We start from the raw sequence: 27911 nt of genomic DNA, 5'->3' as shown, positions 1-27911 counted from the left end.
GAAAGATAGCAAAAATTTGTTATGTAAAAAGTATTTCAAAATTGTTGTCACAGGGGCACTGGCCCCACTTGCCCCCCCCCCCCCAGAACTGCCACTGACCTCATGTCATAGTTTGCAATAATTATATTTTGATAATCCGAATTTTGCTTCTAAAGTCGTTACAAGTTACGTCGATATTCCTTCTTTATTGTTTCTTTAACATACTGGAAACATTATTTATTGTATAAATGTGGCAACTCTTTTGCTGTGAAAAAATAGTTAATTTTCAGGCCTTTTGTGCGGGTTTTGTTTGGTCATTGGTTTAGTATATTTTATGGACCTGGCAACCCTGATCAACGTTTCCATCGCGCCCTGTTCTGATACACGTGGAAACCATCGGTTCCATGTTCTCCCTTCCTCGTCACACGGTCCGGTAAACTGCTACCAGGGAGCCGAAAAATAACGGGACACCCACACCTTTTTTCTCCACTACAGTATTTTTCTTTCGGGTGGTGAATTCAGATGAGACAGCGCAACTGTAATTTGTTGTCTTGGATGAGCCGTGTCAGAAAATGCAGTATGAGATGACATCGGCAGTGAAAAGAATAGCGTGATATATTTTGTTTAGATCTGAAATGAGCACTATTGATAATGTGCGATCTGTTTGATGACATTTTGTGAAGAACTGAAAGCGTTTCGACCGATTAGACCCAGTGTTGGGAGACACTTACAACGACAACGACACTGGATTTGGGCGCTTATCACAAATGACAGACGTCTCTTTCTTATTACGCTATATTCCATATATTGACCATGTTTTATTAGACTACAGTCTATATTTTTAGATGATCTTGAATAGATATAATCGCGATTGAATAGAAATCATTGTACACCTTCAAAGCACTGCAAAGAGCATAGGCTACCCCGTTTTTGTGATGGCCTCTCTTCATCAACGATGCAACGATGAGCTTTCATAACGGCAAATCGGCACAATATACTAGTAACTACTAGTCTATTACGCTACTATTTATTTTGAACACATTTTTATAAAACATAGAAGAAAAGTAAATGAACATTGCACAGCTAAATCATTTAAATAAAATCATGGATTATTGATCTCCAAACTGCAGGCACAATACATTTTATTTTATTGCCTGAACAATCTGAACAGACACAATTTCCCTCCAGTAAAACTGAGAGCAGAACTTCTCTGTAATGTTGGACATTAAAATGAAGGAGGCGTGTCGGATCTGCGCCCGCGAGCTCTGTGGTAATCAGCGACGATGGATCTTCCACCCGGCCTCCAAACTCAACCTGCAGGTGCTGCTGTCCCACGCCCTGGGCAGAGAGCTGACCCGTGATGGCCGGGGGGAGTTTGCCTGTTCCAAGTGTGCCTTCATGCTGGACCGCATGTACCGCTTCGACACGGTGATCGCCCGCGTGGAGGCTCTGTCCCTGGAGCGCCTGCACAAGCTGCTGCTGGAGAAGGACCGGTTGAGACAGGGTATAGGAGGCTTGTACTGGAAGAACAACACAGAGGACCAGACCCAGGATCAGACTGGGATGGGAATGGGGATAGGGCTAGGGGGTACTGGGGCTGGAGGGACAGAGAGTGGTGGGCGGTCTGAGGGTGACTCCCCTGTGGTGGACCTCTCAGCCCTGCAGGAGGCCAGGTACAGCTCCCTGCTTCAGGGCGACCTGGCCTATTCTGTGTACGAGTCCTGGGCCGACCACGAGGACCAGCAGAGTCCGGCCCCGGATCACCAGCACCACACCCAGCATCATCACCCTCAATGCTCAGGATCAGAGACTCTGTCTGGGCATTGCTCCAGGCGGTGCAGAGGGTGTGCGGCTCTCCGTGTGGCCGACTCTGACTACGAGGCCGTGTGTAAGGTGCCTCGGCGGTTAGGCAGGAGGAGCACGTCGTGTGAACCCTCCACCCGCTACTCAGGCAGTGCCATGGGGGGTGAGGAGACCTCCACAGGGTCAGAGTCCACGCCTGTCCCCTCCGACTCCCCTCCCATGGGGCCAGAGAGCGACAGGACCCTGTGCGATGGGGACACAGAGAGGATAACCCTCAGCCCGGGCTCATCGATAGAATCTCAGGACACAGCCGTGGACGTGGCTCAGCCCTGCACCGCTCACCAAGTTGGGGAAGAGGAAGAGCAGAGAGAGGGAGGAGAGAAGGACCCAGGGAGGGATCAGAGGAGGGACCCTCGTCTCCAGGGGGATGATGCCCCCAGGGAGGGGTCAGTCTCTGGGTTGACCATGGAGCTGGCTCTAAGTCTAGTGAGGATCTGGGAGTACAGACCTCTAAAATCCCCTCAAGGCAGCAAGCTCCCTATCCTGGTCAAACCCAAACTGGAGACGGGCCTCCCTGGGCTCCCCCTGTCCCTCAGAACCCCAGACTATGACCTCTACTCCCACCCTGGTATCCCAGAGCTGGTGAGCCCCAGCAGTCAGCAGGAGCTGCAGACAGAGCTGTCAGAGATGGAGGAGCAGTGGCTTGATGACTATGTGCAGTGTGGCCCCTTCTGCTTCCAGCAGGTACCTAGCAAGACCACCACCAGCCCCTGGCTCATAGAACAGACACGCTGGAACTAACGAGACCAGATAGAGGGGCTTGAATTGGGGAGGAGATGGGATGGTATCTACTGGCCTGGAAGGGTCGTGATTCTACAGACAATCAAAGCACTTTTCCCCATCGTTGTCCTAGCAACACGTCTGTAGCCATGACGATGGTTGCTATATGAACAACGATGCCCCGTGTTAGGCATGCTCTCCTCTGTTTAATCCACCTCCATAGCTTCCTTTGTCGTGTTAATAATTAGCTATCCTTGACACATGGCTAGGAATGAGCGCACTGATATTCTGAAATAAAGTATGACTCAGGGAGTTTAGTGGGTTGGTTTTTCCACTGAAGGTTGGTTCACTGAACTGATGGAACAGTATGTAATCATTAGAGCCCAGCTGTGCGCCCTGTGTGTGTATTAGTGTGTGTGTTCTACCGGTAATGAGTTTACAGCACATTATGTGGGAGCAGGATTGGTTGATCTTTGAAATTAAATGACAAGGATATTTGAGTTATTTCACTATCCCTGACTGCTAGAGGCTTTACAGACCGAAACAGCCCCTCACAGTCATAAAGATACATTTACATTTACATTTAAGTCATTTAGCAGACGCTCTTATCCAGAGCGACTTACAAATTGGGCAAATTGGGCTCTATAGAGCTGAAAAACAAAAAACAGGAAGTAAATGCCACTCTGCCGTGGAAACAGGGACTACTTTCTCAGGAAGTTATAGTGCAGTGAACTGACCTCATCACTTTCCACGCTCACACAGGGGCAAGGGAAGTGTGTGTGTACGTATACGTGCATTTTTTTACATTTGATAAACCTGAACCTATTTGTGCGTGTTGTGTTGTGTGTTTCAGAGGCTGCTAGATGAACAGCAAGGCCAGCTTCGTCAGTATGAGACTGCTGCAAGTGAGTGTGTTACTGAGCTCCAGACGGCCCAGCTCCAGGTCCACTCTCTACAGGCCAAGATCAGAGAGAGCGAGGCCAGGAACCAGGTACCGCTTCCCCCTCAGACTTTCACCATTCCTCCTTCTGAAGCAGTTCCTATTTTTACTCTACTTGACCGTAGCATACAGTAGACATGCATCCAGGGCGGATTATTTGTTCAATCTTAAGAAAATAAACACTAAATGTAACTATTAATTCAAAGGCCTGCTTATAAACTATTTATTTAAAAAACAAACTACAAGTATTCGATTTTTAGCACTTCTCTGATGTGTCTGTGAATGTGATGTGTAGAAGCTGCAGGTGCGACTCGGGGACATGGAGTGTGAGCTGCGCTTGGTCAGAGAGAAGGCCCAGAGACAGGAACGAAACGTCCTCAACCTCACTGACACTGTCAACAGCAAGGAGACTGAGGTACAGAGGGAGAGAGGGAAGAGGGAGGGAGAGGGAATGAAGGAGAGGCAAAAAGAGTGAGAGTGAGAGACGGACAAACAAAGCGAGAAAATGAGAGACGAGGAGACTCTGGTAGGAGAGAGGGAGGTACACAAGGAAAAGCCGGAACAGCATGCCACTTTACACGGTATTGTGTCCAACCAACGATGAACAATAGGTTACTTTACTCATGTCTTTTTGTGTGTTTCGTGTGTCTCCGTCTCAGGCAGCAGAGTTGTACCGGGTCATAGAGGAGCAGAATAACGTGCTGTGTTCTTTGAAAGAGCTGGCCAACAGAACCCAGCTCCAGACACTACAGGTCAGCCCTCCTCCGAACCGTACGCACACCTCACACACACACACACACACACATACTAAAGTCTTAGACCACTAAAATGCTCTTAAATCTACAGCTGACGTGACGACACCGTCATTTACGGTTTGTGTAGTGTGTTACAATTTTATCAACATGATAATTGAGAGTAATATGAGCTTGGCTTTCTCCATCTCTAATAGACCTTGTATTAATACACAAGCTTAATAGGATCCTTTGTTATGTCCCACAGTGCTAGTACAGAGAAAGCACAGCTGACCCCAGCACACAGCACATAGAGCTATCTGTAAACCGCCTTCACTCTCTGGCTCTCTTCCACCCACACCCTCCTCATCTCCTCTCTCTCTACCCCGTCTCGGGTGCAGGTGTCTGGGGCAGAGTTAGTGCGAGGGCAGGGGGAGGTGCTGGCCCTCCAGGGCTCTCTGTTCCAGGCCCAGCTGGAGCTGCAGGAAGGCCAGAGGGCCCAGCGTCAGGCCACCAGGAGGGAGGAGGACCTCACCAGAGCCCTGCACCGCCTGGAGACAGACCTACAGGGAGTCATGGAGCACAGACACAGTACTGAGAGACACAACCAGGTGTGGGGGGACGGTGTGTGTCTGTGTGCGTGGCTTAGCCTTGCAATGGGGTTATCTTTTCATTTTGTGAGTACGTGCATGCGTTTGCTTGTGTGTAAACATTGTATGAGACTGTGATGCTACCTGTCTGCTCTAGGACTTGCATCTGGTGCTTGAGAAAGCTCGATCAGAGCTGCAGCGGAAAGAGGAACAGCTGAAAGAGAAGAAGGGAGAGAGACGGAGAGAGGAGGAGGAGAGGGAGAAGAGCATCCGAGAGCTGAGGACCTCGCTACAGACCAAAGAGCAGCTGTTGCAGGTTAGAAACAGACACACACTCACACACGCCTGCACACACACCCCATTCACACACCACCTCCCTCATACACAGCCTTCCTAACACACACTGTCCCTGTCTCTCAGGAGTACTCCGAGTTGTTGGACCAACAGCAGGAGCCTAGGGAGAAGAGAGACACTCTCCTCACCAAACTGAAAGATCGCATCAAGGACAGGGACAGAGCACTGGAGGTGAGAGTCACAGTCTACGAGAGTTGATCCTCAACGAAAACATGTTACAGATATAAGAGGCGGGCAATTTTCCATCAAACTCATGATACAGGACTGCGTGGGCTGCATGGACAGCAGTGTCCTGTATGGTGGTGATTGACAGCTACGTTCCATTAGAGATGCATTATATTGTTCTATTTTGTTGTGTTCCCTCCCATCAGCGAGCGGTGGATGAGAAGTTCCGCTGTGTGGAGGAGAAGGAGGGAGAGATGCGTCGGCTACAGCTTCTTCTCAGAGAGAAAGAGAGAGACCTGGAGAGACAACACTGTGTACTGTCCAACAACGAAGAGACCATCACGGTACTGATGAACACGCACGCACGCACGCACGCACGCACGCACGCACGCACGCACGCACGCACGCACGCACGCACGCACGCACGCACGCACACACACACACACACTGGTTACTGAGTTCCTTCTATCTTGTGTGTGTGTTAAAGAGTCTGGAAGTGCTGGTGCGTGGGAAGGGTTTGGAGCTGGAGCAGGTGTGTGAGGCATGGAGGAGTGTACAGCGCCACCATGAGGGCAGGGAGGAGAGACACAGCCGCAGCCTGAGAGAGAGAGACACGCTCATCAGCCAGCTACAGAACGCCCTGAACACACGTACCAATGAGGCTGAGGTGACATGCCCTAATTATACACTTGCCACGGTATACATATACTGTACACCAGCACAAATGCTTCTTGATTCTTCACACTATTTGCAATTTATATTCTTCTCTCTCGCTCTCTCTTTCTCTCCCTCTGTCTCTGTCACTCTCGCACATTATCTCTCGCTCTCTGCATCCCAGGACCTGACCGGAGCCCTGCTAGGTAAGGTGAAGGCAGGTCCCAGTGAGGTGGTGGAGGAGCTGAAGGCTCGCCTCTCTCTGAAGGAGAAACTGTTCCAGGAACTGCTGTCCGACCGCGGCCGCCAGGCCCAGGAGCATCACTCACAGGTCCAGGACCTGCTCAACACCATCGGCACCAGAGACCAGTACATCCAGGTAATAAAACCACACTGGCCTGAGAGCTGTGGTTTGGTATAGTCTGAGGGACTGATTGGGCAGAGAGAATGAGAAGAGAAAGAAAGAGTGAGAGAATGAGAGAGAGAAAGAGACTTCTGCCACAAAGAAGCTGTATTGAGTCAGATCTTTTAATCCCCAAAAACCTCCATCCTTTCCCTCCCTCTCCTCACTCTTCTCCCCCTCCAGGAATCGGCAGGTCGTCTGGGTGAGGTGATGAGTGAGCAGACTGTACGTCTCCAGGAGCTCCGCAGACAGCTAACCTCTTGCTCCCTGGCCTATGGGTCTCAGCTAGACCTCCAGGGTCCAGACTTCCAGGGGACCAGCCAGGACCTCCGGGCCTTGCAGGAGGAACTGCGTCTGGCTCTGAGGAGGGAGAGGGAGGCCCAGGCTGAGCTCACGGGCCTCAGGACCCAGGGCACTGCCAGGCCAGCTGACAGGCAGGCAGAGTTTGAAGGTGGGCATCAGAGGAGCATGGGGCTCTGTCTGTAGTGGCACCTTTTTTGGGGTGATGATGCTAACCATAGTTAAAACTTCACAATGTTATTTATATATCAGCTAATAGATTTTTTAATATGATTTTATCTTTTTTTGTAAAGCTTTGTGCAATTCTACATTTGTATGTTTTAATTGTGTAATGCATTAGATTATGTTTACGGCAGCTTAGGTATCAAATGCTTCTTTTAATGTATAACCAGGAGGCAAAGAAACAGAGGGAAGATATGACTTCTGTTTACATACAATACAAGGGATTTTGAACTTTGTATGATCGTGTCGATAGCATCCTATGTTTTATGTTATGACTTCTACTCTTTATACTAATGTGTGTGCCCTCGCATGTTCAACTGCATGATTCATGGTGGTTATATACCATGTCATGGTATTGCGTGTTGATATAGCAGTCTCTGCTATTTGTATAGAATATCTAATAACGACTGCTGTCTGAAATGTGCGCTTCAAGTTGATTAGAAGTGATGTTTTGCTTTAGCCAGAGTACGGCACATTTCAACAACCATGAATTATTATTATTCCTTTTAGCTCATTGTGTGGGTAATATCTATAAACCGTTGTCTGAGTGCCACGGTATGTAATAATAAAACGTTGTTTTCTGACCTTGGGAATCGCCCTCTCTTCGACTAGAGGTTTGTCAAATAGGAATCCTTTCTCCCAGAGACATTACCCAGCACGCGTGTCTGAATGAGAAACCGTTTGATCTGATAACATGGCAGAAAGCTGCTTTGCTACGGTCTCTACCGTCTGAGTCGCAGGTACTGTGACATCATCATCAATGGAGCACAAACCTTGTGTTGAGCTGAATAAACAAACCGTGTGTTATGTTGTTGGGTGTATATGGTGTTCGTGGTGGCCTCGGCTCCACTGTCCCTCTCTCCCACCCTTACTTCCTGCATGAACATGGTCTACATGAGTTGTACACTGGTCATAAACGTATCTATATGCAGTTACGTTCAGATCAATCTCTGTTAATACGTCTGATTCTCTCCACTTTCCAACCTGTCACAGTTGCTTCTACTTAGAGTCGTAGGTAGTATCAGTTGAGCTAATGTGTGGATAAACGGTAAGAAACCCACCTAGACATACAGTGTGGATGCATGACTGCATGAGCGTGTGTGAGTATATAACCGTATACACAACCCCCCCCCCCGATATCAACACTAAAATGCTCCAATTGCATCAGTCTATTTGATTGTTTGAAGGGCCATGCACATTACATAGAAACAAGGGTCGACTTTCCTAGTTGCATGTTTTGCATGTCAATCAGATTCACCCGAATCACATTTAAAGGGAACACCTTAATCCCCAGCGCCCTGTTAGACCCAATGAGCAGAGACATGCCTCCTGCCGGCCACACCTCTTCTTAAAGTCTGTGTCACTGGTCTCTGGTTGCACAAGCTGTGTCTCCAAAGTACAGCGTCTGTGAGAAGAGAATATTGTATCGCTTAAGTCTCTATCGCTCACTCGGCTGTCTGACCGCACAAGATTACAGCCAGCTAGTGCTTAGACATGCTTTTGAATGAGTTTCTATTTGAATCGAGCATTTTCCTGAAGTCCAACACCAAACAGATTACATAGAGGTCGAGACAAAATGATGGACTATTACATTAGCCCGAAGAGGCCTTATCCTTTTTAGAATGTGCATTCTGCACTGTTTGATGCATTTTAATACTCTGCCCTGGCCAATTGCATTTCATATCACATCTACTATTACCTAGTTATACGTCATAAACCTGTAGATTTGATCAATGAAACATTTTGATGATATTAGTTTAAAAACTTTGAGTGTTATGTGACCTCCTTACAGTACATTTGAGCTATCTTCTAGTCCCAGGCTATTATTGTCTCATTTTATTTTACTGTAAAATGACTAATATATATGTACAACTACTCCAATAGCCTTACAGTAAACATTTTAAATCCTCTCCTCCTAGCCCTCTAGTCTGCGATACCTTAGCATGTTACGCCACAGAGCTGTGTCTGTAGGTTTGCATTTACTGTAAGCAGTTAAAGTATCTGCTCTTACTGTATACTTACGGTATATCTTACAGTTTACCTTACTGTATATCTGCCCGTACAGTAGTATATCCCAGTACAGAGAGAGTAGATTCCCTCAGAGGAAAATAATGTGTTTTATGTTTGAAGCTTCTCTTCCTGTCATTGCTGAGAGGGGAGAGGTTTAAAGGGTGACCACCACCATTACTGAATGTAGGAAGCATCGTTTGTCGATGCGTTCACATCAGTTTGCTTTTTGGTGGAAAGACTTTGACATACAGAAAGGCCAGAATTGGGGTAGGCTATGTGTGGTATGAAAATGTACAGTATTAAAATGGTTGTTGAATTGTACTCTGGCAAAAGTAAGAAGTGTCAAGGATTTGTATGTTTTAATCGATCTGTTGCCACAAATGCAAAAGAGTAGTACTCTATGTCAGTGTGACATTTTCTTTTCAGGCTTTTCTTTTCAGGAACTTGTGTGTATGTATGTGTCCATGTTTATGCTTATGTTTCAACTAAGAACTGCATTCTGTGGTCTCGGTTCTCTTTCTAGAATTCAGCTCGGAGGACAGTGATAATGTTGAGGTCAACAGTAACTATGCAGAGAGCATGGAGGAAGAGGACTCCAAACTGACAGCTCGAACCCTAGCCACCATGCAGGTAGGCCATGTACTGTACCTATAAAATTGAAATAGTGGTAGATTATTTTGTCTTAATCATGTCACATTGAATCTTTCCTAACCACCACTCGTATTTTAGTTATCAACCTGGGTGACCCAAACACACTGTGGCGATTTTACACACTCAGCGCTCTCTCGCTCTCGTTTTCTCCACTCTCCTCCAATCAGAACTCTGGAGGACCTGGGAAGGGGAAGCTATCCCAGGAGGCAGTGGGAGAGGCCCAGGGGCTGGTGAAGCAGCTGGTGCAACAGAAGAGGGTGGTGGAGAGAGAGCTGCAGGAGCTCAAGGCTCAGCTGGAGAAGGCTGGCTTCTCCCTGTCCAGGATGAGGTAACACACGCTGACTGCATACATGTTATTATGAAACGTGATATAGATACAGTATACACTGAGTGTACAAAACATCAAGGACACCTTCCTAATATTGAGTTGCACCCCCCTTTTGTCCTAAGAACAGCCTCATTTCATTGGGGCATAGACGCTACAAGGTGTCAAAAGCGTTCCACAGGGATGCTGGCCCATGTTGACTCCATTGCTTCCTACAGTTGTGTCAAGTTGGCTCGATGTCCTTTGGGTGTTGGACCATTCTTGATACACACAGGCAACTGTTGAGCGTGGAATAACCCAGCAGCGTTGCAGTTCTTGACATAAACTGATGCGCCTGGCACCTACTACCATACCTCGTTCAAAGGGACTTAAATCTTTTGTCTTGCCCATTCACCCTCTGAATGGTACACATACACAATCCGTGTCTCAATTGTCTCAAGGCTTAAAAATCCTTCTTTAACCTGTCTCCCCTTCTTTTACACTGATTGAAGTAGACATTAAATTTTTTTTTAAAAGCCTTTTAACCCTTTTTCTCTGCAATTTCATGATATCAAATTGGTAGTTACAGTCTTGTCCCATCGCTGCAACTTCCGTACGGACTCGGGAGAGGCGAAGGTCAAGAGCCATGCGATTGAAATGGATTTAACAAGTCAAGTCAAATCAAATCAAATTTATTTATATAGCCCTTCGTACATCAGCTGATATCTCAAAGTGCTGTACAGAAACCCAGCCTAAAACCCCAAACAGCAAGCAATGCAGGTGTAGAAGCACGGTGGCTAGGAAAAACTCCCTAGAAAGGCCAAAACCTAGGAAGAAACCTAGAGAGGAACCAGGCTATGAGGGGTGGCCAGTCCTCTTCTGGCTGTGCCGGGTGGAGATTATAACAGAACATGGCCAAGATGTTCAAATGTTCATAAATGACCAGCATGGTCAAATAATAATAATCACAGTAGTTGTGCAGCAAGTCAGCACCTCAGGAGTAAATGTCAGTTGGCTTTTCATAGCCGATCATTAAGAGTATCTCTACTGCTCCTGCGGTCTATAGAGAGTTGAAAACAGCACGTCTGGGACAGGTAGCACGTCCGTTGAACAGGTCAGGGTTCCATAGCCGCAGGCAGAACAGTTGAAACTGGAGCAGCAGCACGGCCAGGTGGACTGGGGACAGCAAGGAGTCATCATGCCAGGTAGTCCTGAAGCATGGTCCTAGGGCTCAGGTCCTCCGAGAGAAAGAAAGAGAGAAAGAGAGAATTAGAGAGAGCATACTTAAATTCACACAGGATACCGGATAAGAAAGGAGAAGTACTCCAGATATAACAAACTGACCCTAGCCCCCCGACACATAAACTACTTTCACACTTAAATACCGGAGGCTGAGACAGGAGGGGTCAGGAGACACTGTGGCCCCATCCGATGATATCCCCGGAAATGGCCAAACAGGAAGGATATAACCCCACCCACTTTGCCAAAGCACAGCCCCCACACCACTAGAGCGATATCTTCAACCACCAACTTACCATCCTGAGACATAGCCGAGTATAGCCCACAAAGTGACATCAATAAGGGATCATAGCTTTCACCTGGATTCATCTGGTCAGTCTATGTCATGGAAGGAGCAGGTGTCCTTAATGTTTTGGTCACTCAGTGTATATATGAATGAAAGTGAATGAGAATAAATGAAGTGAACAAGATGAAAATAATGAAAATATATCCTTGTTCATACAACTTTTTTTGTATTTTTTGACAATTACAGTGGTGTACATACGAAGGTCCAGCTTATAGATTCACAAACGCCTGTGGTTTTCACCCTGGTTCGAGCAGTGGATATGAGAGGTGCTAGTTGAGATGTGTCTGTGTTCTCTCTCACACAGGAAATCCCTCTTCAGCCTACGCATGGAGAACACGGAGTTGAGGTCTCACCAGACAGAGAGACAGTCAGAGACAGACCCCAGGGATGAACAGAGATTCCTGGAAGAAGAGCAACTGTGTGGGGTTGATCGATCTGATGGCTGGGAGGATGAGCGTCTGTCCCAGGGGAAGCACTGTGCCCCCAGGCCCACCTTGAGAGACCCTGGCCTGGGGAAGAGACACTGCACTAGGCCTGTCTCTCTGGACCTGGGAGCCCTGCTGTCCCACTCCACACAGGAAGGGGAAGACATCACACCAAATTATACTCTAATAACGCGTGCTACTGTATGTACGGTAGGTCAACTGTGAGAGGCCCATCGACTGGTTACCTCAAGAAAGGAATATCATTCTAAATATTTAAACAAGCCTGAATCTATATGGACACAACACTGACGTCACTCTGGTCCTGTGTTGCAGGAGGATGATGAGGAGGAGGAGGCAGGAGGAGGAGAAGCTGGAGACAGGAAGCAGAGCCCCACGGAAACTGTGATGGTTGAGAATGCGGTGCGGCTCCGGCTGGAGAGCAAGGAGCTGCAGGAGAGACTCATGGTTTCTGAGGCCACTGTGGAGGCTCAGGCTGAACAGCTCAAAGACTACAGAGATCTCCTGAGTGAGTCAATACACCCTCACCACACATATGCACACATGCACATATGCACACATGCACATATGCACACGTGCTGTTTGTCGATCACACAAACGGTAATATGCTACATGCGTTAATTATTCTAATGTATCATTCTCTCTCTCTCTAGTGGAGACGTCTGTGCAGCAGGACAGTAAGCAGGTCCAGGTGGATCTACAGGACATGGGCTATGAGACGTGTGGTCGCAGTGAGAACGAGGCTGAGAGGGAAGAGACCAGCAGCCCAGGTACTTACTATTACTATTGACGCTACAAATACCAGCAGGTCATTTTTTTTACACTGAAGTATTGCTGTACTCTGCAATACTTGAGGGTTATTGGGAGATTTAAACAATCTACTATGGTTTAGTAAAGCCACAAGAGGGCAGTACTGTACTTCAGTTGTCCAATCCCCTTCCTTTCTGTTCCCCGCAGAGTTTGACGATCTGGAGATGTGCACGTCTCTGGAATGCGGCGGCTCCCAGTGGTGGTCAGGCGTTGTGCATCCTGGGAAGGCCAGTCCTCCAACATCAACCTCCGAGGCTGATGACTTGACATCTCTCCAGCGATTGGTGGAGGACCTGCGCTCGCAACTCTCCCGCTCCCAGATGGTGATCCGGAGCCTCCAGGGCCGCCTGCGCTCCCTCTCCACCTCCAGTGACCCCTTTGGCCCCTCCAACGGCCCCTCCACCCCCCGCAAGGTCAATTGGGCCATCCAGTTCCAGTCCTCGCCCTCCCAGAGCGGCCTGGATGAGGACGAGGGCTGGGAGTCGTCTGGTGGGGGTCTAGGGCCCTCCTCACATCACCCCAAACCCGACAAGGATCTCCAGGAGCTGGTGTTTCGCGTGGGAGCCCTGGAGGACCAGCTGAGGAAGGGCAAAGGGACCCAAGCAGGGACTCCAGGGCTCCCTGCAGAGGGAAAGGCTTCCATCTGGCCTGGGCCTGGGTAGGTAGCACCACCACTAACCCTGGTCCACATGTTAGAACGTATGCCGTATACAGCAGATTCATTTACAGTAAACACAGTATATGTGACCCATGTTGGAATGGAATCCACAATCCTCTTGTTGCTAGAAAATCCACTGACCCGTGGGAACCAGTTTGTTTCAGATTGACGCTTCCTTCTTCATCCGTCTCATGTTGACTCTTCTTTCTCCCTATGTCTGTCTCATAATGACTCTTCCTTCCACCTCTGTCTCCCTGCAGGAAGTTTGATACCCTAATACAGGCGCAGGCCCGTGAGCTGTCGCACCTGCGCCAGAGGATGCGAGAGGGGAGTGGCGTGTGCCACATCCTGACCCAGCACCTGGGCGACACCACCAAGGCCTTTGAGGAGCTGCTGCGTGCCAATGACATTGACTACTACATGGGCCAGAGCTTCAGAGAGCAGCTGGCGCAGAGCAGCGCCCTGGCAGAGAGAGTCAGCACCAAGATCAGCGGACGTGAGTGGAGAGGTGAACACACATGTAGACACATAAGATATGCACCGTTGCACACAAATAGCACTTACTGGACACAAAAACACAGAAATCGTTCACAATTTACATATAGCGCTGGAAAAATTATCGTAACCTATAATTATGGACAATAACCTTGATTTGATTTGACCATGAACAAAAAATGTGTTGCGTCAAAATTGTCTTAATACATTTATTTTAGGAGAATGGGGGGGTTTTAACTTCATCTGCAAGTCGATGTAGTTTTCCCAATAGCAGTTTTACATTTTTACATGAAGTGGGTAAAGTTTGTAATCATTTTATGAGCAGAACGGCACGGTCGGAATGAGGAACTTGATTTCCAAAAGTTGCACGTGGTCAAATCCATTTGTTTTTGAGACAGGGGTGTCACTAAAGCTATATTTTATTCATTAGGTATGTTGTATTTAATTTTCAAAGATGCATTACAAGCTCAAATTTTTTGGGGGGCAAAAATGACAATTATATCAATAAACGTGGCCATTTGCGTGACATTTAATCCTTACCCAAAATGACATAATCGTTACAGCCCTAATTACACGATACTCATGAGATAACGGGTAGCTAACATACTCAATCGTCAACATCTTTTAACTTTACAACAGACATTTGCAAACACAATTTCTCAGTCATGTCCAGTCATGCCCAACAAGACATAGCATGAGTGTGTGTGATCTTGTATGTGTATTATCCTTATATAAAGTGCTAATGTCTCTCTTCAGGGGATCATCCAGAGATTCATGATGACAAGACTGGCACAGAGCTGCTCGCCATACGGTATGCGTCTGCCAATTTGCTTTCTGTGTGCGTATGTGTGTGTTTGCAACAGTGTGACATTGTCACGTCCTGACCATAGTTCTTATGTGTTTTGCTTGTTTTAGTGTTGGTCAGGACGTGAGCTGGGTGGGCATTCTATGTTGTGTGTCTAGTTTGTCGGTTTCTGTGTTCGGCCTAATATGGTTCTCAATCAGAGGCAGCTGTCAATCGTTGTCCCTGATTGGGAATCATATATAGGTGGCTTGTTTTGTGTTGGGGATTTGTGGGTGGTTGTTTCCTGTCTTTGTGTTTTGTCTGCACCAGAAAGGACTGTATCGGTTTGCCACATTTGTTATTTTGTTTTGTAAGTGTTCACGTTTATTTGTCGTATTAAAGATGTTGAGCACTGGCTACGCTGCGTGTTGGTCCGATCCTTGCTACACCTTCTCTTCTCGTGAAGAGGAGGAAGGCTGCCGTTACAGACATGAATGCAACAGTATTTCATCAGTATCAGTGTCATCTCTACTGTATTGTTTAACTCTTCTGTACAGCAGTAGATTTTGGCAGTTGGAAAACATTGATTGTTGGGGGCATGTGTGTCCTCCACTGGGGTTCTCTCTCTCGGGTTTGTCACTTGATCAGTGATCCACACAGAAAATCCATTAGTCTGATTAACTCACTGGTAGACCAGCAGACTGGACAGTTGGCTGTGACGATCATCAGAGATTGAGATCAATCAGTTGCTCATGTCGCTGACGACATCGGATCTCAATCCGATACACCACTGTGACTGTTATTGTTGGGGTGTAATCTCTTTGAAAACTACTGAGAGACAGATCTCTCCATTTCCCTCTTTTCCTTTCCTAAGTCTATCCACTATATTTCTCTGCCTGCCTTTTTTCGCTCAATCATCTTTGCCCTCTCTCTTTCTCAGTCTCTCTAGTCCCTTCACCCTCATGCTGGTAGGGTGGCTGGTTTTATAGCGTTAGCAACATTAGTGTTAAGGCAAACATGTTGAGTCAGGGCCATGTGATGTCACCACTGCTAACCAGCCCCATGGTGACAGTCATTGGAGAGGAGCGTTGTGATTGGATGAACCCACTGCCCTCCCTCCGCCTCCCTCTGATCGTTGTGGCAGCAGCCTCAGACTGCCACGGGGGGATTTGGTTGCTGAGAAGGCATCATTTTTTCTTTCCATCGTGTGTCTGTCTGTGTGTGTGTGTGTGTGTGTGTGTGTGTGTGTGTGTGTGTGTGTGTGTGTGTGTGTGTGTGTGTGTGTGTGTGTGTGTGTGTTTGAGAGAGAGAGAGTGAGAATCAGCCCGTCAGCCAGGCTACAGTGTTGTGGGCACGCGGACAAGACTCACGCTGTCTTGTGTTTGGTTCAGACTCGAAGACGGAGGAGTGTGTGAGTATGAGAGAGGGAGAGAGACAAAAGCACAATGAACAGAACCTGACAAACATTGTATTCTTGTGTCAGTTTGTACGGTACTGTATCTTTTTTTATCTCTTCATCCCTGAGCTGTGCTCACCGCGTGACGTGGTCCTCGTAGAGTCGACTGGTGCTGAATAACCTCTGAATAACGACTGTCCTGGTTTGTGGGGTCATACTGTGCGGCCAGGGGCCTGTCGGGGCAGCCTGTCTGCTGGATGGCCCTGGTATCTGGGTGCATCTAAGTGTCCCAGCCAGTTAGAGGGGCAGGCAGTTACAGACAGGGACAGGCGGACAGAGACTTACGGACCACAGCAGAACATTAGAACACGGCAATCTGCTAACTATCTCTGGTCCAGGCTAATGCTGAAAGAACAGTCTCTGTTTCCCTCTTCTGAAGTAGTGGCACAGGCTGCATCTGAGATGACACTATGTCCTATTCCCTATACTGCACTACTTTTGACTCACATGCGCTACATACACTACTTAATTAGTATTTGGTAGCATTGCCTTTAAATTGTTTAACTTGGGTCAAACATTTTGGGTAGCCTTCCACAAGCTTCCCACAATAAGTTGGGTTAATTTTGGCCCATTCCTCCTGACAGAGCTGGTGTAACTGAGTCAGGTTTGTAGGCCTCCTTGCTTGCACACGCTTTTTCAGTTCTGCCCACACATTTTCTATAGGATTGAGGTAAGGGCTTTGTGATGGCCACTCCAATACCTTGACTTTGTTGTCCTTAAGCCATTTTGCCACAACTTTGGAAGTATGCTTGGGGTCATTGTCCACTTGGAAGATGCATTTGTGACCAAGCTTTAACTTCCTGACTGATGTCTTGAGATGTTGCTTTAATATATCCACATCATTTTCCTACCTCATGATGCCATCTATTTTGTGAAGTGCACCAGTCCCTCCTGCAGTAAAGCACCCCCATCACATGATGCTGCCACCCCTGTGTTTCATTGTTGGGATGGTGTTCTTCGTCTTGCAAGCATCCCCCCCTTTTCCTCCAAACATAACGATAGTCATTATGGCCAAACAGTTATATTTTTGTTTCATCAGACCAGAGGACATTTCTCCAAAAAGTACGATCTTTGTCCCCATGTGCAGTTGCAAACCGTAGTCTGGCTTTTTCATGGCGGTTTTGGAGCAGTGGCTTCTTCTTTGCTGAGCGGCCTTTTAGGTTATGTCGATATAGGACTCGTTTTACTGTGGATATAGATAATGTTGTGCCTGTTTCCTCCAGCATCTTCACAAGGTCCTTTGCTGTTGTTAAGGGATTGATTTTCACTTTTCACACAGTGAATTATAATAATAATAATAATCTGTCTGTAAACAGTTGTTGGAAAAATGACTTGTGTCATGCACAAAGTAGATGTCCTAAACGACTTGCCAAAACTATAGTTTGTTAACAAGAAATTTGTGGAGTGGTTGAAAAACCAGTTTTAATGACTCCAACCTAAGTGTATGTAAACTTCCGACTTCAACTGTAAGTGCACTATAGAGAATAGGATGTCATTTCATGTCAGATGATGTCACACCCTGGCCTCTGTTATATTGATTTTCTTTATTAGTTTAGTTAGGTCAGGGTGTGACATGGGATGTTTGTGTGTTTTGTCTAGTTTAGGGTGTGTGTATTGTTTAGGGGGTTTTGTATAGTGTATGGGATTGTGTTAAGTAGAGAGGTTTAGGAAAGTCTATGGTTGCCTGGTTTGGTTCTCAATCAGAGACAGCTGTTTATTGTTGTCTCTGATTGGGAGCCATATTTAAGGCAGCCATAGGCTTTAGGTGATTGTGGGGAATTGTCTATGTCTAACGTTAGTAGCTGTGTGTGCACTTTCGTTTGTAGCTTCACGTTCGTGGTTTATTGTTTTTTTTGTATTAGTTTGTATATTGTTCGTTTCGTCTTCGTCTATAATAAAAGAAGATGTATTCGTATCACTCTGCGTATTGGTCCGATCCATGCACCTCCTCAGACGAGGAGGAGAACGAACGTGACAGAATTCCCCACCAAACCAGGACCAAGCAGCGTGAAAGGAGGGAACAGCGCTTAGTGGAGGAATGGACCCGGGAAAAGGATGAGTGGAGAACAACCTGGGAAGAGATAGACAGGTGGGCGTGCGATCCAGAGAAAGTGCCGGAGCCTGCCTGGGATTCGCTGGAGCAGTGCGAGGAGGGTTACAGGATTATGGAGTTGGAGAAAGGAGCACGAAGGCGCGGTAGGAAGCCATCGAGGAAACGCCAAAAATTTCTTGGGGAGGGGCTCATGGGGAGTGTGGCGAGTTCAGATTGGAGATCTTTGTCAACTTCCCGTGCTACCCGTGAGGACCCTAAGAAAGAACCTGAGCCAGTCGGGCTGATATTGGAGGTGAGCAATGGGAATGATACAGAGACTGTTAAGGATTTATTGGGAAGTTTGGAGGAGAGTGAAATGAGGGAGCTGCTGTGTTGGTGCGTGAGGCACAAAATCCACCCGACAGAGCGTGTGCGGGAAGTGATGTTACCTGAGTCAGCTCTCCATGCTCGTCCTGAGGTGCGTGCTAACCGTCTGGGAATGACAGTCCCACGAACCAGGCCTCCTGTACGCCTTCCTAGTCCTGCACCTCCTGTAGCAGCTCCACATACTAGCTCTCATGTGGCAGCCCCTCGTACCAGTCTTCCAGTTCCGGCACCACGCACCAAGCCTCCTGTGCGTCCTGTTCCTGCTCCCCGCACTAGCCCTGAGATGCGTGTCCCCAGCCCGGTACCACCAGTTCCGGCACCACGCACTAGGCCTAATGTGCGTCTCCAGGGTCCAGTATGCCCTGTTCCTCCTCCCCGCACTAGCCCTGAGATGTGTGTCCCCAGCCCGGTACCACCAGTTCCGGCACCACGCACTAGGCCTAATGTGTGTCTCCAGGGTCCAGTATGCCCTGTTCCTCCTCCTCGCACTAGCCCTGAGATGCGTGTCCCCAGCCCGGTACCACCAGTTCCGGCACCACGCACTAGGCCTAATGTGCGTCTCCAGGGTCCAGTATGCCCTGTTCCTCCTCCCCGCACTAGCCCTGAGATGCGTGTCCCCAGCCCGGTACCACCAGTTCCGGCACCACGCACTAGGCCTAATGTGCGTCTCCAGGGTCCAGTATGCCCTGTTCCTCCTCCCCGCACTAGCCCTGAGATGCGTGTCCCCAGCCCGGTACCACCAGTTCCGGCACCACGCACTAGGCCTAATGTGCGTTTCCAGGGTCCAGTATGCCCTGTTCCTTCTCCCCGCACTAGCCCTGAGATGCGTGTCCCCAGCCCGGTACCACCAGTTCCGGCACCACGCACCAGGCCTACAGTGCGCCTCAGCCGGCCAGAGTCTACCGTCTGCCCAGCGGCGCCTGAACTGCCCGTCTGCCCAACGCCGTCTGAGCTGTCCGTCTGCCAAGCGCCGCCTGAACTGCCCGTCTGTCCTGAGCCTTCAAAGCCGCCTGTCTGTCCTGAGCCTTCAAAACTGCCCGTCTGCCCAACGCCGTCTGAGATGTCCGTCTGCCAAGCGCCGCCTGAACTGCCCGTCTGTCCTGAGCCTTCAAAGCCGCCCGTCTGTCCTGAGCCTTCAAAGCCGCCCGTCTGTCCTGAGCCTTCAAAACTGCCCGTCTGCCCAACGCCGTCTGAGATGTCCGTCTGCCAAGCGCCGCCTGAACTGCCCGTCTGTCCTGAGCCTTCAAAGCCGCCCGTCTGTCCTGAGCCTTCAAAGCCGCCCGTCTGTCCTGAGACTTCAAAGCCGCCCGTCTGTACTGAGCCTTCAAAGCCGCCCGTCTGTCCTGAGCCTTCAGAGCCGTCCGCCAGACAGGAGCCGCCAGAGCCTTCCGCCAGACAGGAGCCGCCAGAGCCTTCCGCCAGACAGGAGCCGCCAGAGCCTTCCGCCAGACAGGAGCCGCCAGAGCCTTCCGCCAGACAGGAGCAGCCAGAGCCTTCCGCCAGCCATGAGCAGCCAGAGTCGCCAGCCAGCCATGAGCAGCCAGAGTCGCCAGCCAGCCATGAGCAGCCAGAGTCGCCAGCCAGCCATGAGCAGCCAGAGTCGCCAGCCAGCCATGAGCAGCCAGAGTCGCCAGCCAGCCATGAGCAGCCAGAGTCGCCAGCCAGCCATGAGCAGCCAGAGTCGCCAGCCAGCCATGAGCAGCCAGAGTCGCCAGCCAGCCATGAGCAGCCAGAGTCGCCAGCCAGCCATGAGCAGCCAGAGTCGCCAGCCAGCCATGAGCAGCCAGAGTCGCCAGCCAGCCATGAGCAGCCAGAGTCGCCAGCCAGCCATGAGCAGCCAGAGTCGCCAGCCAGCCATGAGCAGCCAGAGTCGCCAGCCAGCCATGAGCAGCCAGAGTCGCCAGCCAGCCATGAGCAGCCAGAGTCGCCAGCCAGCCATGAGCAGCCAGAGTCGCCCGCCAGCCATGAGCAGCCAGAGTCGCCCGCCAGCCATGAGCAGCCAGAGTCGCCCGCCAGCCATGAGCAGCCAGAGTCGCCCGCCAGCCATGAGCAGCCAGAGTCGCCCGCCAGCCATGAGCAGCCAGAGTCGCCCGCCAGCCATGAGCAGCCAGAGTCGCCCGCCAGCCATGAGCAGCCAGAGTCGCCCGCCAGCCATGAGCAGCCAGAGTCGCCCGCCAGCCATGAGCAGCCAGAGTCGCCCGCCAGCCATGAGCAGCCAGAGTCGCCCGCCAGCCATGAGCAGCCAGAGTCGCCCGCCAGCCATGAGCAGCCAGAGTCGCCCGCCAGCCATGAGCAGCCAGAGTCGCCCGCCAGCCATGAGCAGCCAGAGTCGCCCGCCAGCCATGAGCAGCCAGAGTCGCCCGCCAGCCATGAGCAGCCAGAGTCGCCCGCCAGCCATGAGCAGCCAGAGTCGCCCGCCAGCCATGAGCAGCCAGAGTCGCCCGCCAGCCATGAGCAGCCAGAGTCGCCCGCCAGCCATGAGCAGCCAGAGTCGCCCGCCAGCCATGAGCAGCCAGAGTCGCCCGCCAGCCATGAGCAGCCAGAGTCGCCCGCCAGCCATGAGCAGCCAGAGTCGCCCGCCAGCCATGAGCAGCCAGAGTCGCCCGCCAGCCATGAGCAGCCAGAGTCGCCCGCCAGCCATGAGCAGCCAGAGTCGCCCGCCAGCCATGAGCAGCCAGAGTCGCCCGCCAGCCATGAGCAGCCAGAGTCGCCCGCCAGCCATGAGCAGCCAGAGTCGCCCGCCAGCCATGAGCAGCCAGAGTCGCCCGCCAGCCATGAGCAGCCAGAGTCGCCCGCCAGCCATGAGCAGCCAGAGTCGCCCGCCAGCCATGAGCAGCCAGAGTCGCCCGCCAGCCATGAGCAGCCAGAGTCGCCCGCCAGCCATGAGCAGCCAGAGTCGCCCGCCAGCCATGAGCAGCCAGAGTCGCCCGCCAGCCATGAGCAGCCAGAGTCGCCCGCCAGCCATGAGCAGCCAGAGTCGCCCGCCAGCCATGAGCAGCCAGAGTCGCCCGCCAGCCATGAGCAGCCAGAGTCGCCCGCCAGCCATGAGCAGCCAGAGTCGCCCGCCAGCCATGAGCAGCCAGAGTCGCCCGCCAGCCATGAGCAGCCAGAGTCGCCCGCCAGCCATGAGCAGCCAGAGTCGCCCGCCAGCCATGAGCAGCCAGAGTCGCCCGCCAGCCATGAGCAGCCAGAGTCGCCCGCCAGCCATGAGCAGCCAGAGTCGCCCGCCAGCCATGAGCAGCCAGAGTCGCCCGCCAGCCATGAGCAGCCAGAGTCGCCCGCCAGCCATGAGCAGCCAGAGTCGCCCGCCAGCCATGAGCAGCCAGAGTCGCCCGCCAGCCATGAGCAGCCAGAGTCGCCCGCCAGCCATGAGCAGCCAGAGTCGCCCGCCAGCCATGAGCAGCCAGAGTCGCCCGCCAGCCATGAGCAGCCAGAGTCGCCCGCCAGCCATGAGCAGCCAGAGTCGCCCGCCAGCCATGAGCAGCCAGAGTCGCCCGCCAGCCATGAGCAGCCAGAGTCGCCCGCCAGCCATGAGCAGCCAGAGTCGCCCGCCAGCCATGAGCAGCCAGAGTCGCCCGCCAGCCATGAGCAGCCAGAGTCGCCCGCCAGCCATGAGCAGCCAGAGTCGCCCGCCAGCCATGAGCAGCCAGAGTCGCCCGCCAGCCATGAGCAGCCAGAGTCGCCCGCCAGCCATGAGCAGCCAGAGTCGCCCGCCAGCCATGAGCAGCCAGAGTCGCCCGCCAGCCATGAGCAGCCAGAGTCGCCCGCCAGCCATGAGCAGCCAGAGTCGCCCGCCAGCCATGAGCAGCCAGAGTCGCCCGCCAGCCATGAGCAGCCAGAGTCGCCCGCCAGCCATGAGCAGCCAGAGTCGCCCGCCAGCCATGAGCAGCCAGAGTCGCCCGCCAGCCATGAGCAGCCAGAGTCGCCCGCCAGCCATGAGCAGCCAGAGTCGCCCGCCAGCCATGAGCAGCCAGAGTCGCCCGCCAGCCATGAGCAGCCAGAGTCGCCCGCCAGCCATGAGCAGCCAGAGTCGCCCGCCAGCCATGAGCAGCCAGAGTCGCCCGCCAGCCATGAGCAGCCAGAGTCGCCCGCCAGCCATGAGCAGCCAGAGTCGCCCGCCAGCCATGAGCAGCCAGAGTCGCCCGCCAGCCATGAGCAGCCAGAGTCGCCCGCCAGCCATGAGCAGCCAGAGTCGCCCGCCAGCCATGAGCAGCCAGAGTCGCCCGCCAGCCAGAGTCGCCCGCCAGCCATGAGCAGCCAGAGTCGCCCGCCAGCCATGAGCAGCCAGAGTCGCCCGCCCAGCCATGAGCAGCCAGAGTCGCCCGCCCAGCCATGAGCAGCCAGAGTCGCCCGCCAGCCATGAGCAGCCAGAGTCGCCCGCCAGCCATGAGCAGCCAGAGTCGCCCGCCAGCCATGAGCAGCCAGAGTCGCCCGCCAGCCATGAGCAGCCAGAGTCGCCCGCCAGCCATGAGCAGCCAGAGTCGCCCGCCAGCCATGAGCAGCCAGAGTCGCCCGCCAGCCATGAGCAGCCAGAGTCGCCCGCCAGCCATGAGCAGCCAGAGTCGCCCGCCAGCCATGAGCAGCCAGAGTCGCCCGCCAGCCATGAGCAGCCAGAGCCGCCCGCCAGCCAGGATCCGCCAGAGCCAGCCAGCCAGGATCCGCCCCTCAGTCCGGAGCTGCCCCTCAGTCCGGAGCTGCCCCTCAGTCCAGTGGCGCCCTCTGGGATGGTATTCAGTCCGGGACTCGCCGTTCCAGAGGCGCCACCAAAGCGGGTAGTGACCCGAGCCCGAGCCGCCGCCATAGGAAGGCCCACCCGGACCCTCCCCTTCTGTGTCAGGTTTTGCGGCCGGAGTCCGCACCTTTGGGGGGGGGTACTGTCACACCCTGGCCTCTGTTATATTGATTTTCTTTATTAGTTTAGTTAGGTCAGGGTGTGACATGGGATGTTTGTGTGTTTTGTCTAGTTTAGGGTGTGTGTATTGTTTAGGGGGTTTTGTATAGTGTATGGGATTGTGTTAAGTAGAGAGGTTTAGGAAAGTCTATGGTTGCCTGGTTTGGTTCTCAATCAGAGACAGCTGTTTATTGTTGTCTCTGATTGGGAGCCATATTTAAGGCAGCCATAGGCTTTAGGTGATTGTGGGGAATTGTCTATGTCTAACGTTAGTAGCTGTGTGTGCACTTTCGTTTGTAGCTTCACGTTCGTGGTTTATTGTTTTTTTTGTATTAGTTTGTATATTGTTCGTTTCATCTTCGTCTATAATAAAAGAAGATGTATTCGTATCACTCTGCGTATTGGTCCGATCCATGCACCTCCTCAGATGAGGAGGAGAACGAACGTGACAGATGAAGCCATGTCCGAATAGCTCCCAGGCCCAGACCACAGCTTCAAAGTCAGCATAGAAACCCACCTCTGTGCCTTGCAACGATGTTGGGGGAGTATACAATAAACACAGAGTAGCAGTACCTGTGTCCCAGCTCTCCTCTGTTTCTGCCCCTTTGCTCGGCTAGAGTTCTTCTCTCATTCAAAGCATCAATGGGGAGATTCTGATTTTGGAGGACTACTTTCCCCCAGAGTTCATGTGTCCTTACAGGGTTGAGAGCAGGGTCAGCTATTGCATTTTGGGTATTTAGAGGTGCCTCTCCCTCTCGCTGTCTCATAAAAGAGAGAGGATGGAGAGAGAGAGAGAGAGTAGGATGGAGAGAAAGATAAGCAGAGCCAGGGGATATATCCCTGCCATACTGCCACACAGATGGTCAACCAGATGCAAAGGACTTAAATGTGTTTTATTGCCATTTGACTCATTTAGGACAAGCCCTTAATTGAGCGAGTATGAAGAGGGGATTTGTATTGATTTGATTCCCTCGCATGTGCCTTCTCGCGAGAGTGAACTGAAATAGGTCAGGAGCATCTAAATCTACAGAGAGAGGGAGACGCAGAGTGAAACAGAGAGAGGGAGCGCGCGAGAGCATCACTTTGCCCCACAAATAGCAAGAGAAGAGCAAAGCCTAGTGTAGAGCATGTTCCAGCACAGGCTCAGCTTGTCCATTTCTAAAACTACAGGAGCACTACGGAGAATCAGGGCTCTATTACATGTGCAATGGTGGATTCTCTGAATACTGCATTTGATTCATACTAAGCCCTGGGACTTTTTAAAAGGGGATGCATTGACTACAGTACCTGGACTTCTATTTTGGACCTTAATCTTGTGCTTTTAGTGGATTTGAGACAAATGTTTTGTTCCTTTTTTGAAGTATACAACCTCTTCAAAAATCCAGTTTGAGGTCAAATGTAATAAACAAAACAATGTTGGGGGGAGGAACAGATGTTCCCCTCACACTGCAGAACCTGCAGACAGAGGGGCTTAGAAGAACAACATTTGACAAAGGGCCGGATGGGGGCAGGTTCTTTAGGCCAGCGCTGCAGTGTGGGTTGTAAAACACACTGAAGGCTGACTAGGGTTATCTGACTCTTTGTGTTTGACCATTCAGCGCCGGATACACCGGCCTAGTATCCCGCTCTGCTCTCTCCGTCTCTGGAAAAACACCACTCTCTCCGGTCGCTCTGTTTTGTGTTTGGCTGCTGGTGGGAAAAGAGGGAAGAGACAGCGGTTTCCTTGAATGCAGGATCGGATGCTCTCTCTTCTTCCCAGAGGGACACAGAGAGAAAGAGGGAGACAGAGCTACTGAGACAGAGCCACTGCTCTCCTCAATGTGAATACCTGTCCTCCATGCTGTACCAAAACACCAGTGCTTCTTTAAAGCAAATATAACTGGCATCATTGTGCTCGCTTAGCATAAATCGCTCTACCTCACCAACAGGATCCAATTCAATAGAACCATTGGCAAAATTTCAAGCTAGTTCTTATCACAAAAACAGAGGAAACTGTATTTGAAAGACCTCTTGTTAAAAGAGGGGGAAACTCCACCTGATCTAAGTTACTGCACAGCAGATTTGGGATTTGTGGGACATTGTTGAGCTTGTCTGTACTGTACCGGCCTGGGTAAGGTGTTGCTTACGAGACTGCACTAGTCATAGTCACAGCCCACACACACACATTTGCGCATCCGTATCCTCATTCCGTGTGTGTGATGTGTGGCGGCGGTGGAGACAGCCAGCAGATCGGCCTACTCCCCTGGACGTCTCTGTCACCAGGCCTAATCTGAGGATTTACTCTGCTTTTCACCTGATTGCTTACGACCGGTCATCCCTCTATCCCTGTCTCCATCCCTTCCTCTGGCCCGTTCCCCCCTTTCCGAACCTAACTAACACTCCAGGGATCACGTCCTTGGCAGTAAGCTAATGAGCACTCCTCGTTTACTGTGGGGACCCAGCTGAGAGGCGTTGCCACGGCAACGACCCCTCACGACGAGGACAACTACTGGAGGAGGAGGAGCAGAGAGGCCAGGATAGCGGCTCTCTGGCCCAGGGAGGAGGGCCTTTGGTGGGGCAGGCTGGCCAGGTGAGCAGGGGGCCCGAGCCCATGGCTCCACTCTGGAAGGCCATGCTGTCTAAGAGCAGCCCTCTGTACAGAGACTCTCTGTTCTCCTTCTCTCTGTGGGAGAGCCGGGCCCAGGAGAGAGAACTGGCCCTGTACAGAAAACACACTGAAAGAGAGAGAAGGGCCCTGCACAGGCAGCTGGAGAAGTAAGAATCTTACATTAATAGTAGTAACGTGAGAGTAATAGTGATCGTTAGCTGTGTACTATACAGTAAGTCCTTCAGATGAGAAGCCAGTGCTGGACTGCAAACGGATACACAAGTCCGCTGTGTGTTTGTGTGTGTGAAGAGGGATCAGCCTGGCACTGGTTTAGATTGGTGAGATGAGGTGACCGTCACCCTGCAATCTAGATGCGGCTATCAATGAATTAATTCTGCTGAGGGGGGAAAGCCTGTGTGTTTGCATGCGTGCATGTGTGTCTTCCATTTTTTAACCCACTGTGAATATTTCTAATTTTTCAATATTTTATGAATTTGTACCTTTTAATTCATATTGTATTTATTTTGTGTTCTTTTGTTTTGTCCTGTTCACTGTTGCAATGTTGTGCCTCTTGGCCAGGTCGTTATTGCAAATGAGAATTGGTTCTCAACTGACTTATCCAGTTAAATGAAGGTGAAATCAAAATGAAAGAAATAAGACCTTAAGTGAGCTGATGCGCCAGTCTGTCTGTATCAGCCTGGTCATTGGTCACCTCTGTGCCTGTGTCCCTGTTGATCCCTGTGTGTCTCTCTGTGGTCGGCAAGAAGATTCAGCTTCAGGAAGGGTAGGATCATCAAGCATCTTTCTTTGCCTGTACGGCGAGGACAGTCGGGTGACTAGGCCAGGACAGAACAGCGAATGGCTTAATCATGCTTTGATTGTCCCTCTGTCACTAGAGAGCAGATGTATGGCCATATGTGGGCAAGGACAAGATCACTGAGTGTATCCCTGTATGTTTGTGTGTGTGTTTACAGGCTGAGTAAGGAACTCCAACAGAAGGATAAGGTCATTGAGTCTCTCCAAGGCAAACTCAACCAGCGCCAGCCTCGTTCTGACACACCCTGCAGTAGCCGTGCCCTCTCCGACACCACCGACCAATCAGACCGCATCTCATTTGTGTCTGATGATCAGGGCTCCACTAATGAGGAGCTGGAGCTGTGCTCGGACGTAGACGCAGCCAGCGAGTATGGCCAGGAGGACAGACGCGCCTCCCCTAGAGCTAGTACAGGTACAGTAAACAATAGAGACACACACACGCACACGGACACACAAATGACTGCCCATCCATATTTCGAATGCATGCCCAGTAGTGCACAACTGAACGGTCTTCTTTTCATTCATCATCTCTCAGATTCTCACTGTAACAGTGTACCCATGTCACGCCACCCCTCCACCCCTCCGTCCAACACTTCATCCCACGGACACCAGTCCTCCATCAGCTGTCTCAGCAGGCAGCCGTCAGGGGACACACAGACACAGACAGGTAGGCAGACAGACAGGGAGAGAGAGGAGGAGTGGAAGTGACTGCATTATTCAACACATTGTGATCATTGTCATTGTATCCACATGCTGTACTTTATCATGTCCAGACATTGTGAAGTGTTTTCTTCCCTCATTCCTCATACCTCTCCCGGTCCCACCCCTCTTTCTGTATCCCTGTCGTCTTTTCATCTCTATTTTCACCTGTATTTCTCCTCCGTACCTCCAGGCCTCTACAGTGGGCCAGTGTCCCGTTCCCTCCCCACCCCTCCCCCCCCCCAACCCCAGCCTCTCTACCACCCAGACCTCTCCTCTCAGAGAGCCCCTCTGCCCTTTGACCCCTACACGGGCACCCTGCGACCCCATTACCATGGCAGCGGGCCCGTGGGCTTCTCCCTGGCAGAGGTTCGCCGGGAGC

The 27911-nt window shown here is 51.1% G+C and overlaps 1 protein-coding gene across 1 annotated transcript in view; it reads left to right on the top strand.

Moving 5' to 3' along the window:
- Window positions 1-397: 397 nt before the first annotated feature.
- LOC120052673 (myomegalin-like) overlaps window positions 398-27911 on the top strand; it is a 40478-nt gene continuing 12964 nt past the window's right edge. Inside the window, exons 1-21 of the mRNA XM_038999722.1 lie at window positions 398-2526; window positions 3416-3553; window positions 3798-3917; window positions 4162-4254; window positions 4635-4844; window positions 4981-5139; window positions 5244-5348; window positions 5549-5686; window positions 5830-6009; window positions 6181-6375; window positions 6583-6850; window positions 9455-9561; window positions 9750-9910; window positions 11776-12106; window positions 12230-12422; window positions 12568-12684; window positions 12872-13382; window positions 13643-13878; window positions 14634-14688; window positions 26989-27242; window positions 27366-27497. Coding sequence (XP_038855650.1) covers window positions 1195-2526; window positions 3416-3553; window positions 3798-3917; window positions 4162-4254; window positions 4635-4844; window positions 4981-5139; window positions 5244-5348; window positions 5549-5686; window positions 5830-6009; window positions 6181-6375; window positions 6583-6850; window positions 9455-9561; window positions 9750-9910; window positions 11776-12106; window positions 12230-12422; window positions 12568-12684; window positions 12872-13382; window positions 13643-13878; window positions 14634-14688; window positions 26989-27242; window positions 27366-27497 — 5035 coding nt within the window. The 5' untranslated portion in view covers window positions 398-1194. The remainder of the gene's footprint in view (window positions 2527-3415; window positions 3554-3797; window positions 3918-4161; window positions 4255-4634; window positions 4845-4980; window positions 5140-5243; window positions 5349-5548; window positions 5687-5829; window positions 6010-6180; window positions 6376-6582; window positions 6851-9454; window positions 9562-9749; window positions 9911-11775; window positions 12107-12229; window positions 12423-12567; window positions 12685-12871; window positions 13383-13642; window positions 13879-14633; window positions 14689-26988; window positions 27243-27365; window positions 27498-27911) is intronic.

Source organism: Salvelinus namaycush, chromosome 8, assembly GCF_016432855.1.
Source record: "Salvelinus namaycush isolate Seneca chromosome 8, SaNama_1.0, whole genome shotgun sequence".
Lineage (NCBI taxonomy): Eukaryota > Metazoa > Chordata > Actinopteri > Salmoniformes > Salmonidae > Salvelinus > Salvelinus namaycush.
Note: the sequence above shows the minus strand (reverse complement) of the source record. Positions and strands in the feature narration are given on the sequence as shown.